The 19,097-nt window shown below is 37.4% G+C and overlaps 1 protein-coding gene across 2 annotated transcripts in view; it reads left to right on the forward strand.

The window, feature by feature from the left end:
- FCHO2 (FCH and mu domain containing endocytic adaptor 2) overlaps nt 1-19,097 on the forward strand; it is a 128,151-nt gene that overhangs the window by 28,275 nt on the left and 80,779 nt on the right. For both annotated transcript variants that reach the window (XM_017890628.1, XM_017890629.1), the window contains exons 5-7: nt 7,345-7,449; nt 16,432-16,530; nt 17,590-17,686. In XM_017890628.1, coding sequence (XP_017746117.1) covers nt 7,345-7,449; nt 16,432-16,530; nt 17,590-17,686 — 301 coding nt within the window. The remainder of the gene's footprint in view (nt 1-7,344; nt 7,450-16,431; nt 16,531-17,589; nt 17,687-19,097) is intronic.

Here is a 19,097-nt window from a genome sequence, read left to right on the forward strand (position 1 = left end):
AGATGGCATCTTTGCTTGTGATATTAGATATTGTTAGTGGGTTCTCTGCTTTGTAATATATTTTGATCCAAGTCAGTTATTTTGGCCTATCGTAAGGTTTTTATTAATATGAATGTAGATTGTTTTAAAAGTCATAGATCTTTGAATAATTTTTTTGTGACTTAACATAAATACTATAGCTGTTATAACATAATTTGGTTATCATTCACTCATTCACAGGCTTTTTTTTTTTCTTTTCTTTTCTTTTTTAAGATGGAGTCTCACTCTGTTACCCAGGCTGGAGTGCAGTGGCATGGTCTTGGCTCACTGCAATCTCTGCCTCCTGGATTCAAGCGATTCTCCTGCCTCAGTCTCCCAGGTACCTGGGATTACAGGCACGCGTCACCATGCCCAGCTAATTTTTGTATTTTTAGTAGAGATGGGATTTCACTATGTTGGCCAGCCTGATCTTGAACTCCTGATCTCAGGTGATCTGCTGGCCTCAGCCTCCCAAAGTGCTGGGATCACTGGTGTGAGCCACCACACCTGGCCACAAGCCTTTATTTTTATAAAACACCACTTAGTAGGTACTCATGTTTGTGGACTATTGACTAAGTACTTATTTTATATGTATATACTGGCTTCATGGATTGTACTATAAAAGTCATAGGCACTTAAAATGTTTTTAGTAGTATATTAATAAATTTATAATGCTAAGGAAAGGAACAAAACTTAGATTTGTTTTATTATCATAGTTAGTGTATTAAAGCCACTCTTTTGCTTATGAGAAGAAAGTAGCTATTACTTTTAAAGCACAGTTTCCTCTTAAGAACAAATGCTCCAACTTCCCTTTTATTTTAATTAATTAGTGAATTAATTAACTAGTGAATTAATTTTTCAAGACAGGGTTTCTCTCTGTTTTCCAGGCTGGAGTGCAGTGGCACAATCACGGCTTACTGTAACCTTGAACTCCCAGACTTGAGCAGTCCTTCCACCTCAGCTTCCAGAGTGGCTGGAACTACAGGCATGTGCCACCATGCACAGCCAATAAAAAAAAAAAAAGATTTGTAGGCCAGGCATGGCGGCTCATGCCTGTAATCCCAGCACTTTGGGAGGCCGAGGCAGGTAGATTACCTGATGTCAGCAGTTCAAGACCAGCCTGGCCAACATAGTGAAACCCCGTCTCTACTAAAATACAAAATTAGCCGGGTGGGTGGTGGATGCCTGTAATCCCAGCTACTTAGGAGGTTGAGGCAGGAGAATCTCTTGAACTGGGGAGGTGGAGGTTGCAGTGAGCCAAGACTGCGCCACTACACTCCAGCCTGGGCAACAAGAGTGAAACTCAGTCTCAAAAAAAAAAGGCTGGGGGCAGTGGCTCACGCCTGTAATCCCAGCACTTTGGGAGGCCGAAGCAGGCGGATCACCTGAGATTGGGACTTTGAGACCAGTCTGACCAACATGGTGAAACCCCGTCTCTGCTAAAAATACAAAATTAGCCAGGCGTGGTGGTGCATGCCTGTAATCCCCGCTACTTGGGAGGCTGAGGCAGGAGAATCTCTTAAACTCAGGAGGCGGAGGTTGTGGTGAGCCGAGATCGTGCCATTGGACTCCAGCCTGGGCAACAAGAGTGAAACTCCATCTCAATAATAATAATAAAAAAATTGTAGACACAAGGTCTCGTGTTGCACAGGCTGGTCTCAAAATCCTACTCTCAAGCCATCCTCCTGCTTCGGTCTCCCAAAGTGGTGGGATTACAGGCATGAGCCACCACACCTGGCCCAACTTCCCTTTTAATAATGACTTTACAAAAGTTGTCACTTTTTTATGATGAGGCCATTCACTTTCTATAATTCTACCCTAAGAATTTATAGCATTACTAACTCAGCATAATATGTTATTTAGAAAGTTGTTTTGACTATTTTTAGTATTGTGTAGCTGTTTCTTGTGAAAGATGTGTCTTGCTTTCAAAAAATATACATGTTTCTGGTGGGACATGGTGGCTCATGCCTGTAATCCCAGTGCTTTGGGAGGCCAGGGTGGAGGGATCGCTTGAGGCTGGGAGTTGGAGACCAGCCTGGGCAACATAGTGAGACCCCATCTGTACAAAAGGTTTTTTAAAAAATTAGTCAGTGTGAGATTGCGCCATTGTACTCCAGCCTGGGCCTACAATAGCAAGACTGGTGGTGCATACCTGTTGACCTAACTACTCAGGAGGCTGAGGCAGGAGGAGGATTGCTTGATTCCAGGAGGTTGAGGCTGCAGTGAGCCATGATTGCACCACTGCACTCCAGCCCAGAAGACAGAGTGAGATCCTGTCTCCAAAAAAAAAAAAAAAAGAAAACAAATTTATTTATTAATGCTTCTTTTGTCTCTTTTGTCAGTTTTCTAAGATGCTTCTCTATTTCTTTTTTCTTTCATTTTTTAAAAATCCCTATCATCTTGTATTAAAGATGCTTCTTAAAGTTGATTTGTAATTTCCTTAAGATTCTGTCTCTGGCATATCAATTTTACCTTTCAAGAGTGAGAGCTAAGCTGGGCACGATGGCTTATGCCGGTAATCCCAGCACTTTGGGAGGCCAAGGCAGGAGCTCAGGAGTTCAAAACCAGCCAGGACAACAGTGAGATCCCATCTCTACAAAAAAAATAAAATAAATAAATAAAAGTTAGCCAGGCATAGTGGCATGTGTCTATGGTCCTAGGTACTTGGGAGGCTGAGGTACTTGAGCCCAGTAGTTTGAGGCTACACTCTAATCTGGGTGACAGAGTGATACCCTGTCTCAAAAAAAAAAAAAAAAAAGAAAAGAAAAGAAAAAAAAAAGCTGATTGAAAAAATATGTTAGAACTTAAAAAGTGGACCTTCTTTCTTCATGCTTTCAAATAAGAAATAAAATTTTATAATTTCCTAATATCAGAGGGTATGCTTCATAAAACTTCTTTGTTTAGAATTTTGATTTAGATCCAGCCGTTAACCTTTGAGATAAAGATAATAGTTTTATAGCCAGAAGTAGTGAACAAATAAGTGCTGAATGTATAGACCAGGATTTATGAAAATATGCTGGTGTAAAAGCCAATAGTTTTATCCCTCTTGACTCAGTAGAGATTTGAGTAGCAAAATTAGTTAGAATTCTAGAGACTACTTGAGTATAGGAAGATGAAATTTTTCAGGATCTTCCCTCCATCTCTTAAAGGCCTATAATGTTTGATGCATAGTGTTATAAAATAATTACTTTGTTTATACTTTAGAAATACATGTCTTTTATAAGTAGTAATGTTCCTCCATGCAGTCATCCTTTATTTCTGTTAGGTTATAAATTTCTTGTTAGTGAGAACCTATCATTGTATTGTCCATAACACAGCATATATATTTACTTGGAAAATAATCATAGCAAAATATTATTTGAATTCTTCCACTTCATTAATATAAGAAAATTAGTTTGAGTTTCTTTTAGCTATAGGCTTTAGAATAGATGCTTACTTTTAAAATGACTTATTCAAATATTTTCTGATTTGCTATTATATTATGAAGTGATACTTTGCATGCAACAGTAAATAAATGTTTAGTTCCTAACCTATCACCATGCTGGGAACTATTGAAGTTATTAAAGGCTAAATATATGTTATTGTTTCTGTCTTCAAGAAGCTTTGTTTTTCTTGGAGAGCCCAGACATATTAAATAGTACAGAACAAGAAGTTAGAGAGAGGGTTGAATGGTAAGTTGAGAAGGTGTGGTATCTTATTTTGTACACAATCTATAAAAAGAAAACCTGCTAGGTGTTTGTCTCAAAAGAAATTGCTATTAAAAGAAATTTATTTTTTAAAAAGTAATTTATTTCACACAGTCTTTCCCATTATATTTTATTTTTATGGTATTTGTTTTTTTGTTTTTTGAGTCAGGGTCTCTGTTGTTCGGGCTGGAGTGTGGTGGTGCTATCATAGCTCACTGCAGCCTTGAACTCTTGGGCTCAAGTGATTCTGCCTCAGCTTCTTGAGTAGCTAGGACCACAGGTGTGTGCCACTGTGCCTGGATAATTTATTTTATTTTATTTTAATTTTGGAGAATGGGGTCTCACTGTATTGCCCAGGCAGGTTTCGAACTCCTGGGCTCAAGCTATTCTCCGCCTCTGCCTTCCTAAGAGCTCGGGTTACAGGCATGAGCCACTGCACCTGGCTTATTTTTAAAAAATTTTTACTGTATTTTATTTTTTAGTTTTAAAATTTTGTAGAGACAGGGTCGTACTTTGTTGCCCAGTCTGGTCTTGAACTCCTAGTCTCAAGTGATTCCTCCTGCCTTGGTCTCCCAGAGTGCTGGGATTATAGGCATGTGCCACCATGCCCGCCCAGTAAATTACTTTTAAAAGTATAGGCACAGTCATTATAATTAGGTATTTTTGGAATTTTCCAATTTTATGGGTCTCCTTTTGACTTGTAAATATCTCTATTAGGAATGATTACAACTTGTCTTTATCAACAGCTGGCATATAAATTATTAAGCAATAATTTAATGAGCAGCAGAGAAAAAGAAAAAAGGTAGGTATCAGGATGAGGTATTAGGAACAAGCAAAGAAGGGGCTTTCAGTAGGGTTACATCATTTTGCTAGGCTGTGTCATTAAAAATCACTCTGAAGTCCCAGTGCAGTGGCTCATGCCTGTGATCCCAGCACTTTGGGAGGCCTAGGCGGGTGGATCATTTGAAGTCAGGAGTTCGAGATCAGCTTGGCCAACATGGTGAGTGAGACCCCATCTCTACTAAAAATACAAAAATTAGCTGGTCGTGGTAGTTTGCACCTGTAATTCCAACTACTTGGGAGACTGAGGCAGGAGAAGCGCTTGAATCCAGGAGGCGGAAGTTGCAGTGAGCCAAGATTGCACCATTGTACTCCAGCCCAGGCCATAGAATGAGACTCCATCTCAAAAAAAAAAAAAAAAAAAAAATAAATTTGAAAATTTAGGTTTTTTAATTATTTTTTTTTTTATTACAAATAAAGAATTAAAAAAAAAAAAAAATCACTCTGAAGACTGTAGGTTGTGTAATTGCTCTTATACTTACTGAAAATACAGGTATTAGAAGAACAAACTAAAATTTATTTGCATAAAAAAATCCAAAAGGAAACCCATATTAAGCATGCCATTATAATTGTTTTTAAAATAAATTCTAGCAAACTTGGTTATCTGGGTTTCTTGCGAAGGTACTCGGTAAACTGTCCATTTCATTTAGCTGTTATGTATTTGAACAGGGGCAGGATATTAGAGGATTCCAGTACAGTAACTGGTATAAAATAATGTCAGCTGTGTGGAACTGGGAAAAGAGTAAAACAAAAAAATCTATAGGAGCAAACTGGAAAATTGTTACAGGTTTTAGTCACTTTCACTAGGGATAGACAGATCAGTACAACTCAGTAACTCGGTTATATCTTTATATAACAGCAAAATATGATGATATATTTTCTTGATGACATTTCTTGTTAGAAACCATAATAAAAGCAGGCACTATTTATTTTTAAATTTAACTGTATGCCAGACCCTGTTCCAAGAATTGTATATAACTACATTTCATTACTACCAAAACTTGAAAAAAAAAAAAGGTGATATTGTTCCCTTTTTAGGAATGAGAGAACTGTATAAATTTCTAAGACAAGGTTAGTTGGGTAGTACAGTGCTGAGATTTCACTTTCCTTGGTTTCAGTTACCCACTGTCCAATATAGTAGAATATTTAGAGAGAGACCATATTCACATGATGTTATTACAGTATGTTGTTATAATTGTTATATTATTGTTGTTAATCTCTTACTGTGCCTAATTTATAAATGAAACTTTATCATAGTTATGTATGTATAGGAAAAAAATGGTATATAATATAGAGTCTGTACCATCCACGGCTTCAGACATCCACTGGGATCTTGGAATGTATTCCCCATGGATAAAGGGGCAGTAGTGTAAATGGCAGAGGCAGAATTTCAGTCGAATTTCTTCTGGTTCCAAAATCAGCTTTGTTTACATTTCATGGTAAAGTGGCATCCTATATTCTTTAAGAAGGCAGGAAAGTACAAAACATATATACTTAATATAGTATAAACAGTTATATTTTAGAGAGAGAACAAAGTTGCTTGTTTAGGGAGTAGGACTATATGTACCTCTTAACCAAGCCCAAATCCCAGGGTAAACCCAGTTTTCTCTTTGTAGTTTTTGTTTTTAGATTCCTGATCGTGGCTAGAGATAATTACATATTGGTACTGATCAGCTTTAAACAAATTAAGTATTTTACAGCTTTCTTTGGACCTGAGTGGCACTTAGCAATACTTTTACTCATCTAGTCATGACCTGTTGCATCCTCCACAATTACAGTTGGAAACTTTTTTTGTTCTCCTTAAGCTCCCAACCCTACCCTACTGTTTCTCACTCATAACTGGACCCATCTGTTACCTAGTCAAGAAAATGGGGATTTTTATATCTTGAAATCCTACAGCTTGTCTTTCTTTGATCTCCTTTAAACTCTTATTTAGTCCAGCCACATCCTTCCATCTTCCTGTATCCAAGTTGATTAGACCTTTGAGAATATCAAGCTTCTTGATAGGTGTATATATGCTTCAACCTACAAACTATACATAATCTTTTCCTTTCTCAGATGCCTATCTTCTTATAATTTACCCTAACTTCTGTGGCTGTGTTACTTTATTCCAGTTTTGTTTATAGGTTATACAGTACTGCTTAACTTTTTTAATTAAATAAGTAACTTTTATAAAACCAGAACTATATTATTGTAACAGTTTTGTTTTTTAAGTCTTGAAAAAATAGGCAAAAATTAAAAACAAGTTTCTGTATTTGCTGGAGCATAATGGAAGCTGAGAAACATCAAGGAAAACAGTCTTCACAACTTTCGAGATCGGTTTATAGTATTTAATCAGACATTGAATGAAATATATGTATGCTGCGAGAGGAAAATTCACAGCTGCGAAAAGGAGTGTCAAGCGGGTTCTGGTGGTTTTGTGACATTTTTGTATGTTGTCTGGAAGTTTCTCTCCGACACTGTGTTAACATATCTTAGTAACACTTTAGCATTATCATGTAATTATGTAATCTTAGTCTGGGATTTAAAATGAGAGTACTTTAACTTTTCAAAGCATATTCCATCAAACAGAAAAGACAATCAGTGTTTAATTCCTGACTTTTTGGCTGACTGTAACAATAACAATAAAAAAAGACTAACAAGGGCCTCACAACAGGTATCAAAGTTAGTTATATGTCATATTGAACTCTTAAAATGTATTTTAATTTGTTATTTATATTAACTTACATTAGGAAAGAAAAAAGGTCACTGCACAGTTAAAAGTGTTGGTTTTCTTTTTCTTTTTTTTTTTTTATTACAGGCAGCTGTTAAGTCTAAGAAAGCTACAGATACCTATAAACTCTATGTGGAAAAATACGCATTAGCAAAAGCTGATTTTGAACAGAAAATGACAGAAACAGCTCAGGTAGGTATTTTAAGGTTTCAGATTGGAAACAGGACATTTATATTTGTGTATATTGATTAATTTTTTCTCTTATATAATTTTTTAGTGTTAGAAATTTTAAAATGCACAATCTCAATGTTTTAATGATGCTGTTTTAAAAATACATGTCTTGTTTTGGAGATTGAGGACCAAGATGCAATAATTATAATGTCATAAGGAATTATACAGGTAGATCAGAAGAGCCTGTATAAAGATAATTGGGGAAAATGAGGGCATTGGTACATGATGAAGACAGTGCTTAAGAAGCATTAATAAGAAAACTGGAAGTGACTTAGTACTGAGGCTACAACAGTCAATAAAACAACCCAAAAAACCCCTGGTCTTAAATAATTTACATATTATTGAGGGAAGACAGACAAAAATGTCTGCCTTCCATTAGCTTGGGATAAATTATATTTGGTGTAGTGTTCTCAGAACCTTAATTAAAGGCCTCGTTTAAGGTGGCTGCCTTTTAGGACTCATACCTAACATTTCCACTCTCCACTGCCCCTGCTTCTTGTCCTTTTCCTTGTTTTATTTTCCTGCTTAGCACCTATCGTGATCTTACATACCAATAATTTTATTCCTGTATCAATCAGGTCAGAGTAAGTATGCTGAGGTGACACAAGGCCCCAGAAATCTCAGTGGCTTGCAATATCAAAGGTTTATTTCTTTCTCAGGCTGCATGTTCATTATGGGTTGGCTGCGGCTATTTTACATCGTTTTCACTGTAGTCCTGAGGCTGGTGGATAAATCCCTTTTTGGAATGTTCTTAGTTATGTCTGAGGGGCCAGAAACATAGTGAAGCACATGGGCTCTTTTACCTATATTTTTTATCTGTTTTTCTCCACTAAAATTTAAGTTAATGAGAGCAAGGATGGATTTGTTTTGTTTACTGCTATATCCTCAGCATTTAAAATAGTTCCCAGATCATGGTAGGCACTTAGTTAGTATGAAAGAAGGACTTTGTGAATTTGAATTTTTGGACTCTAGGTCTTCATTATGTCTTCCCATTTGAGGTAGTGAACAACTCATATCTTAGAAAGCAATGTCTTGCATACTTGTGTGCATGTATGTGCGTATCCGTCTTTTTACCCACAGTGGCATAGGCTCTGTTAGATGCTGGTGTGTATGTAGTACATCTGTAAATAAGACAGATATCTCCGTGCTTGAGATGGCATTTACAGTATAGAGGAGGGAGGCAGACATCAAATACATGCTTAAATATAAAGTTATAAATTAGTACAAGTATTGCAAAGGAAAATAATAGGCTTCCATGAGATAGAATAATAGGAGTGACTTAATTTGGATTAGGGAGTCAGGAAAGGCCTTTTAAGGTAAGTGACGTTTAAAACTGGGACTTGAAGAATGAGTACGAATGAAGCAATAGGGCAAGAGTGTTACAGGCTTTGGGGATCACGAGTATGAAGGCCCAGAGGATACAAAAGAACTGTTACATTCTGGAAAGTAAAAAATGCTTACTAAACCTGAGTAAGGGAAAATGGTAGTGAGAAATGAGGTTGAATTGATATGCAAGGACCAGGTTTTATTGCACCAGGTTGGTGCAAAAGTAATTGCAGTTTTTGCCATTACTTTTAATGGCAAAAGAATTTAGGTTTTCTTCTAAGAGCAGCTAGAAGCTGCCTAAGGGTTTTAGGCAGGGATGTGACATGATCTGATCTACATTTAAAGATAATTCTGGCAGTTTAGTGAAGAATTGATTAGAGTATGGCTAAAGGAGAATCAAGAGTCCAGTTTGGAAGTCAGTATAGTAGTCAGGTGAGAAGAATGCAGGCCAACATAGTGGTCTTAAAGAAGGAGAGAAGTGAATGCATTGGAGATGGCAGGGATGGGATGGGTTGAGGAATTCTGCAGATCAGGATCCCTTCCAGGTTTTAGCTTGTTAAATCTATGTGGAAAGAGATAAATAGGGAAGATTAGATGAAGAACTGTTCATCTAATGGAAGGAAGGATTCATCTGATGGAAGGAAGGGATCAGATGTTCACTTTTGAACATGTTAATATTAAGACGCCTATGAGATAACGTAATTGGTGACATCAGGAGGGCAGTTTTGGGGGAGCCAAGTAATCTGGACCAGACATAATGTCCACAGTTCCTTATCCACAATTCTGAATCTGAAGAGCTCTGAGTTATGCTATGTATATTTTCCTTTAGAAATATTAATGTGTTTGATAAACAGATGCCACTACAGATCCTGCTGGTAGTATTATGAATGAAGTATATGGCATTCTAAACAATACTGTATATCTTTATTTAAAAAATAAGGGAAGAAAAGGAATTCCAAAACTCACCAGGTCCCAAAAGTTTTTAATAAGGATTATGAGACCATGTAAAATAGGGTGTTCTCAGTACACAAAGCCATGATGACATCACTTTTAGTTAGAGTGTGGGGAAGAAAGGGCCTCAGGGCCAAGCTCTGAGAGACTCATTATTGAGATTTTAATAGAGGAAGCCAAAGAAGAAAGAAGAAAACTGGAAGTGTAATGTCATGGTAGCTGGACAAAGAAGCTTCAAGAAGGAAAGGTTTAAGTAGTTGTCTTAAATAAGTCTTCAAGTCTAGTGAGATAGAAAGTTTCAATTTCTGTAGCAACTGAGGTCATTACAGACTTCAGCAAGTGCTGTTTTGTCTTTTAAATCATTAGGAGCATTTATAAGGCAGTTATTGTTGATATGTTAATTTCACATTAAATGATTAGTCTCTATCTGAGCATTTGCTGTTTTGTTAATTTTTAAAATTGGAATAAATAGGATTTGCTATAGTCAGAGATTTTGTTTGTTGATGTTACTTTATAAAAAAGAATGTTCGGCACATTTTTCCGTTTCCTTTTCTTGTTCTGCTTCCCCATTACATTGTTTTTCAAAATAGCATTTTAATTGTTCATCCTGCCTTTCTGTTTTTTTTGTTTGTTTTTTGTTGTTTTTTGAGACAGGGTCTCACTCTGTCAACCAGGCTTGAGTTCAATGGCACGATCTTGGCTTACTGCAACCCTTCTGCCTCCCAGGCTAGTGACCCTCCCATCTCAGTCTCCTGAGTAGCTGGGACTGCAGGTGTGCACCATCATGTCTGGCTAATTTTTGTATTTTTAGTAGAGACAGGGTTTCACCTGTTGCCCAGGGTGGTCTCGAACTCTAGGGCTCAAGCGATCTGCCCAGCTCAGCCTCCCAAAATGCTGGCTGGGATTACAGGCACCATGCCAGCCCATTCTGCCCTTTTAAAGATGGGAACATTAATTTATTCGAGCAAATGTGTGACCATGCTGCTTTTAAATAAAGATGATGGCATACCTTACTAATGTGTGTATATTGTTCTTTCTCAAGATCTTAGAGATCTCTGTTTCTGTCTCTCCCTCTCTGTCATACTCGTACAGCTGCAGAATAGGTTAATTATTGTTTCTTCATAGAGAATAGACTTTAATTTGGGTTATTTTAGAAGGGAAAGTAATCCTTTTACTTCTCCACTTAACTGTTTTTCCAGGCCACCTGGGTTGACCAGTCTCAGTGGGAAAGAAAGAACCAGACAGTATAGTGAGAATCAAATTTGGGTGGTAGGACCTGTATTTACTAGTGGGAGAAGATAATTGAGTCTCTAGGGTGAAAGAGGTTAGAATTTAGAGTATTTGTGATTTAAGTTTTCAAAATTTAGGTTTACAATAAAATGATCGAAATTGTGACTTTTTATGCTCATGCTTTTACCACTATTTAATGAGACTTGAAACAGAATATGGAGATTTTGTTTACTTTAAAGCAGTGAGATAGCTAGTTTATGGAAACTTTGAGATTTGTTAATCAGTACTCTCAGATGAAAGATTATTAGAATTAGAGTACTTTTATATATCTTTAGTGGCTGACAAGATAGTATAGTCATGTGTCGCTTAACAATGGGGATACACTTTAAAAAATGTCATTAGGCAATTTTGTCATTGTGTGAACATCATAGAATGTACTTATGCATGACCAGGCATGGTGGCTCATGCCTGTAATCCCAGCACTTCTGGAGACTGAGGCGGGCGTATCACCTGAGGTCAGGAGTTCAAGACTAGACTTCCTAATGTGTTGAAACCCTGTCTCTACTAAAAATACAAAAATTAGCCAGGCATGGTGGTGCACGCCTATAATCCCAGCTACCTGGGAGGCTGAGGCAGCAGAATTGCTTGAAATGGGAAGCAGAGGTTGTGGTGAGCTGAGATTGTGCCACTGCACTCCAGCCTGGGCAACAGAGTGAGACTCTGTCTCACAAAAAAAAAAAAAAAAAGAGAGAGAGAGAATGTACTTACTTACACAAACCTAGATGGTATAGACTACTACAGACCTGGCTATATGGTGTAGTCTGTTGCTTCTAAGCTACAAACCTGTACAGCATGTTACTGTACTGAATACTGTAGGCAGTTATAACAAGATGGTATTTGTGTATTTAAACATAGAAAAGATACAGTAAAAATACAGTATAAAAGATTTAAAATGCTGCACCTGAGTAGAACACTTATGTTGAATGGAGATTGCAGGAATGGAAGTTGCTCTGGTTGAGTTAGTGAGTGAGTAGTGAGTAAATGTGAAGGCCTAGGACATTACTGTACACTGCTGTAGATTTTAGAAGCACTGTAGATTTAGGTTATGTTAAATTTTATTAAAAGTAGTTTTCTTCCTTCAGTAATAAATTAACCTTAGCTCATTGTAAGTTTAGAAACAAAAATTTTTTTAAACATTTTGACCCTTTTATGATGACATCTTAAAGTGGAAACACATTGTACACTTGTACAATAATATTTTCTTTGTATCCTTACTCGATCAGCTTTTTTTCTGTTTAAAAAAAAATTTTTTTTAACTTTTAAAATCTTTTTCCTAAAAACTAAGATACAAACGTGTACAGTAAACATGGGCCTACATAGGCTTAGTATCATTAGGATTGCTCTTTTGTCTCTACATCTTATCCTACTGGAAGGTCTTCAGGGCCAGTAGCATGCATAGAATTGTCATCTCCGGCTGGACTTGGTGGCTCACACTTGTAATCCCAGCACTTTGGGAGGGCGAGGTGGGCGGATCACTTGAGGTCAGGAGTTCGAGACCAGCCTGGCCAACATGTTGAAACCTCATCTTTAATAAAAATACAAAAATTAGCTCGGCGTGGTGGTGTGCGCCTGTAATCCTAGCTATGCCGGAGGCTCAGGCATGAGAATCACTTGAACCCAAGAGGTAGTGGTTGCAGTGAGCTGAGGTTGTGCCACTGCACTCCAGCCTGGGCGACAGAGCGAGACTCCATCTCAGGAAAAAAAAAAAGTATCACCTATGATAACAAAGCCTTCTAGAATAACTCCTGAAGGACCTGCTGGAGGCTGTATTGCAGTTATTGTTTTTTCTAATAAGTAGGAAGATTACACTCTAATAATAAAGTGTAGTAAATACATTTACCAGTAGCATCATTTATTATCAAGTATTATGTACTGTGTATTAAGTGCTATGCAGTACTTTTATGTGACAGGCAGCACAGTAGGTTTGTTTATACCAGCATCACCACAAATGTGAGTAATACGCTGCACTACGTTATGGCAGCTATGATGTCACTAGGCAATGGAAAGTTTTCATATCTATTATAATCTTTTGGTACCACTGTCATATGTGGCATTAGTTGTTGACAGAAATGTCATTATGTGGCTCATGACTATACTTTCAAAAATTAATATAACAGGCTGGTTTGGTGTCTTAGGCCTGTAATCATCAGTTCGGTGGCTTATGCTTTGGGAGGCCGAGGCAGGCGGATCACAAGGTCAAGAGATTGAGACCATACTGGCCAACGTAGTGAATCCCTGTCTACTAAAAATACAAAAATTAGTTGGACATGGTGGCAAGTGCCTGTAATCCCAGCTTCTTGGGAGGCTGAGGCAGGAGAATCACTTGAACCCAGGAGGCAGAGGTTGCAGTGAGCTGAGATTGCACCACTGCACTCCAGCCTGGTGACAGAGCAAGACTCTATCTCAAAAAAAAAAAAAAAAAAAAAATTAACAGTGCATGTGAACACAGTGAATTTGAAGTTGCAGGGGGTAAAGTGCCTATCTAATTTGTTCAAGAAAGTTCGTTTGTGTATACTCAAGCACTTGAGACTATATCCATTTCCCATTGCTGAATTACTCTGAGTTTAGTAGTCACTAATTTTGAGGAATTGTGATAGTTAGCAGTGTGCCCCTACCCCCAAAACCCCACAGTTTCAAAATTGCATCTGAATCATGCCTTGAGTTTCTCTGTGGATTCATATTTTAAGATATTTGTAAATAAATAATGATCTGCCTTGTTGAGTGTAGCTTTTTCAAAAGGGAATAAAGACGGTTTCCTCGGAATTAAGGGTCATTCAAATGAAATTAATGGCTACTTGTCTATGAGAAAATATCTTGTTCATTAAATTGCTGAAATTTAAGCTAAGGGCTATCCTTCTACTAAATGGTCCTCAGTTCTTGAGAGTAATTCAGGATCTTAAAATACTGGTACTGTATTCTCATTGACTTGGTCAAAATTAGTCAATGACAAGCATTCCATTTTAACTCTGCCATTCCTCATAAATCACATTGATTTAAGTTTTTGGGCTGTTGCAATACTGCCAAAACTGTAATTTCACCATTCTAGATTTTTTTTTTTAGAGGTTCTTACCATTTACACATTAGATATCATTTGGTTTGGGGATTTCTGGTCACCAAAGTGACTAAAGAAATTTAGATATTAAATATAGGGTCAGGGAATTTAATTTGATAAACTAGCCAGAGAAAAATAATAAGGCTTAGGTCCATTCCTTATAACTGATTTAATTTGGCAAAAAATGGATTACCAGGTTTGTACAATAGAAATGACGAATGTATTTTGTTTGAAAATGGATAACTCAGCATTTCCCAAAGCCTGTTTCGAGGGCTATTAATTGTTCTGTGAGATATTAATCGATGTTCAGGGAAGAAGAAAAACAAAAGTGTTGTGAGGTCAAAGAAATTTGGAAAATGCTGGGTTAAGCAAAGTGAAACATGTGTCATTATTTCAGTATTTCTCAGAGCTTCTTTTTTCTCTCCAAAATGAAGTCTCACTCTGTCGCCCAGCTGGAATGCAGTGGCGGGATCTCGGCTCACTGCAACCTCTACCTTCCAGGTTTAAGCAGTTCTCCTGGGTTCAAGCTATTCTCTGCCTGAGGCTCCCTAGTATCTGGGATTACAGGCACGCGCCACCATGCCTGGCCAATTTTTGTGTTTTTAGTAGAGACGGGGTTTCACCATGTTGGCCAGGTTGGTCTTGAACTCCTCATCTCATGATTGACCGGTCTTGGCCTCCTGGAGTGCTGGGATTACAGGTGTGAGCCACCGTGCCTGGCCTCTAGGAGCTTTTGATATATTTTGATATATTTATATATCAAGGCAAGGCAAGGTAAGCAGCGGTTTTCTCTCTGGGGATATCAGAGTAACTTGGAAATGTTTTCCAAACAACATTCTCACCTCTTTCAGCCCCCATTCCCCAGGCAGTACTGGAGGATCTATTTGTTTTGAAGTTTGAAAACGTTCTCCAGGTGATCTAACTCATCCTCACCTTCGATTGAGAACTGCTGAAATAGAGTATATAGGCTTTCCCAGTTTTCTTTGATCACAGTCATCTCTTTTGGGGATTGTATATTGTTATTTCTTTTTTTTTGAGATGGAGTCTCACTCTGTTGCCCAGACTGGAGTGCAATGGCGCGATCTTGGCTCACTGCAACCTCCGCCTCCTGGGTTCAAGTGATTCTCCTGCCTCAGCCTCCCAAGTAGCTGGGATTACAAGTGCGCGCCACCACGCCTGGCTAATTTTTTATATATTCAGTAGAGATGGGGATTCACCATGTTGGTCAGGCTGGTCTCAAACTCCTGACCTTGTGATCTGCCTGCCTCGGCCTCCCAAAGTGCTGGGATTATAGGTGTGAGCCACTGTGCCGGGTGTATATTATTATTTCAAGGATTAGAAAGACATTTTGAAAATCTGTGCGCTAGATTATAAAGTCTTTGAAAGTAAACTGTAGTTTTTGCTTTGCCAACTAATTGTTTCTCAGTTTTAAAACTTTTTTTTTTTTTTTTGTAACACTATTCTCTTCTGGGTCTCCTAATATTCTGATCACAATTACAGATTTTAATGTGTAATAGCTCCAAATTCGGCTGGGCGTGGTGGCTCATGCCTGTAATCCCAGCACTTTGGGAGGCCGAGGCAGGTGGATCACGAGGTCAGGAGATCGAGACTATCCTGGCTAACATGGTGAAACCTCGTCTCTACTAAAAATACATAAAATTAGCCGGGTATGGTGGCGGGCACCTGTAGTCCCAGGTATTCGGGAGGCTGAGGCAGGAGAATGGTGTGAACCTGGGAGGCAGAGCTTGCAGTGAGCCAAGATGGTGCCACTGCACTCCAGTCTGGGCAACAGCGAGATTCTGTCTTAAAAAAAAAAAAAGATCCAAATTCTAGAAAAGTTTGTGTTTACCTAAAACATGACATAACAAAAGTTAACTTTTGCAGTGCCATATTTCAGTTTACCTGCTAGACCTGTTTGTCTTGAGGCTTTGTTAAACATTGTGTAACAATGGTTAACTTGGAAAATTTGATTATATTGAGATGATTTCCTTTTTTTGGAGACGGAGTCTTGCTCTGTCATCCAGGCTCCAGTGCAGTGGCGTGATCTCGGCTCACTGGAACCTCTGTCTCTCAGGTTCAAGTGATTCTTCTGCCTCAGCCTCCCAAATTGCTGGGATTACAGGCATCTACCACCATGCCTGGCTAATTTTTGCGTTTTTAGTAGAGACAGGGTTTCACCATGTTGGCCAGGCTGTTCTCCAACTCCTGACCTCGGCCTCCCAAAGTGCTGGGAGAGATGATTTCTAAAAGCTCTTTTGATTCCAGAATATATATGTATGTACCTGTATATGTTATAAATCTATAACTTTGTATATGTTACCCAGAAATTTCAAGATATTGAAGAAACTCATCTCATTCACATAAAGGAAATTATAGGATCCTTGTCAAATGCTATAAAGGAAATTCATTTGCAGATAGGCCAGGTAAGTTTTTTTACTTTATGTTGAACTATTCATAAAAAATTTGTTTATTTATAGCTCTTTAAAAATATTTTCTCACTCTGTTCAAAGTTCATAATTATGTTACCAAATTTTTCCAGATAAAGAATATGTAAAGATAATATATTTACATGTGTTAAATGTAAAATAAGCTGGATATTTTATCATTTGGCAACGGGGGATGATATTTCAAATTACTTTTTTAAATTAACTATATTCAGTTTTCTTTAATTTCTAAAGCTATCAACTTTTGAATTTTCTTTTTTCAAGCTTTACTATTTTAAATTTAAAGCAGCAACTTTATATTAAATTATATAACTTTTACTTAGAAGTGTTCCACAAATATAAAAGGTTTAATGATGACAATTTGGGGTACATTGAAATATAGTAGAGAAAGATGGAATCTGTTATTCTTCAAACTAGCTAGGCATGGTGGCTCACACCAGTAATCCCAGCAGTTTGGGAGGATGAGGCAGGAAGATCACTTGAGCCCAGAAGTTCAAGACCAGCCTGGGCAACGTAGCGAGACCTCATCTCTACAAAAAATTTAAAAAATACTTAAAAATTTTTAAATGTTAAAAAAGTTTTGTGTGTGATTGTGCGTGCCTATAGTCCCAGCTACTTGGGAGGCTGAGGTGGAAGGATCACTTGAGCCCAGGAGTTTGAGGCTGCCTTGAGCCATGACACTCAGCCATCTGGGTGACAGAGTCGGACTGTGTGTGTGTGTGTTTTTTTTAATCCAAAAGTATTTTTATTGTCTATATAAGTCTTATAAGAATGATGTCTAGAATGCTCGAAGATGGGAACAGAAAGCTGCTTTGACTTCTAGGGGCGTGAGGCTGTGTGTTAAGGGGTTAATGTAAGTGATGGCTGGTCCCCACAGATCTAGTAACGCTGGAAGACAGGTAAATTAAAGTTCTCAAGGGCCTTGGGTCAAAAATGCATATTTTGATGTAATTAATTTTAATTGTCTTGTGTAAGTTTTATCTGAAATACATTAAGAATGTGGAAAAAGAAAAAGTTTTCTTTATTTCATTTTAATAGGTCCATGAAGAATTTATAAATAACATGGCTAATACTACAGTTGAAAGTTTGATACAAAAATTTGCTGAGTCAAAAGGCACTGGGAAGGAAAGACCTGGTAAGATGATAAACTCTGCAAGGAAACATTTTAAAATTTCCCATATAGTAACTAACATATTTGCCTTGAAATTCATGTGGGTAAGGGGTAATTTTAACTTTATATCATATGTCTGAAGTTAAAAATATTTCCAAACTGTGAAATGGAGCCAACCCAAAAAATGGAGCATACCTAAAATCTGTATAAAATCTCAGATATTATTATTTTATGTCTGACAATACATTAAGATTTTGTTTTGGCTTTTAGTGGTTAATACAGTGATTTAGTATTATTTAAAGTGGTCATAACATTTCACTAAATCTGTCACAGTTTTAGATTTTTCAAAATAGAGTGACCTACAGAGGGCTATTTTAATAAAAGAAAGATTGGGCGAGAATATTGAATGCTCAGAACATTGAGACCAACGTAGAATCTTTCTTAAAATTTAATAACTTCTTTCTTTTCTCATTTATATATGCATTTAACAAATATATTTATTGATTTCTAACAATATACCAGACCCCATTGTAGAAATTTAGGGATATACCAGTGAACAAATGGATATAGGAATCCTGGCTCCTATTTTAATGAAAAAATGATTACAGAAGTTCAAATTCTACTTTTAATTGGCATGTTATAATGTATCAGATGTAATAAGTAGCCCATTCTCTTCCCTGCTCAGCATACTTACAGTCTTCCAGATTTGTTGAATGTATTTATTAGTTACTATATCATGTTCTTGCACGATACATGTTTCACTCGATAGGTAAAAATAATTCAGTGCATTAAAGAAGTTAAAATATGATACGGCATTTTGGAAAATGGGTAAGTCATCTGTGAAGTTTGGGAGCCATATTTCGTCAGTACAGTTCATAGACCTAAGGCTTGAAAGCTAAATCATCTTTCATTTCTTCTTCACAAATTTCATTAAATTTTAAATCTTACTGATTCAGTTGTATTAGTATTTTTCCCTTCAGACTTTCTTTTCATGTTTTTTCTAGCTGCCTGATTAATTTGCAGATTTCATACTGGTACAGCAGACGTTTCTTCTCCAATCGATTTTACATGTTATAGCACACTCATCCTTTGCCTATACAGTTATGAACTTATAATTGTACCACTTACAAATCTTTAAATTTTCACTATTGACAGAATGAAAGTGGGATTCTGGACTTGGTTTCAGAGCCTTTAAGGATCTCGAGCTGACCAGACTTTAGTCTTAACTTACTTTCTTTTTTTTTTTTTTTTTTTGAGACGGAGTCTCGCTCTGTCGCCCAGGCTGGAGTGCAGTGGCCGGATCTCAGCTCACTGCAAGCTCCGCCTCCCGGGTTTACGCCATTCTCCCGCCTCAGCCTCCCGAGTAGCTGGGACTACAGGCCCCCGCCACCTCGCCCGGCTAGTTTTTTTTTTTTTGTATTTTTTAGTAGAGACA

The sequence above is a fragment of the Rhinopithecus bieti genome, unplaced genomic scaffold (assembly GCF_001698545.2).
Source record: "Rhinopithecus bieti isolate Rb0 unplaced genomic scaffold, ASM169854v2 scaffold_18354, whole genome shotgun sequence".
In the NCBI taxonomy this organism is placed as follows: Eukaryota; Metazoa; Chordata; class Mammalia; order Primates; family Cercopithecidae; genus Rhinopithecus; species Rhinopithecus bieti.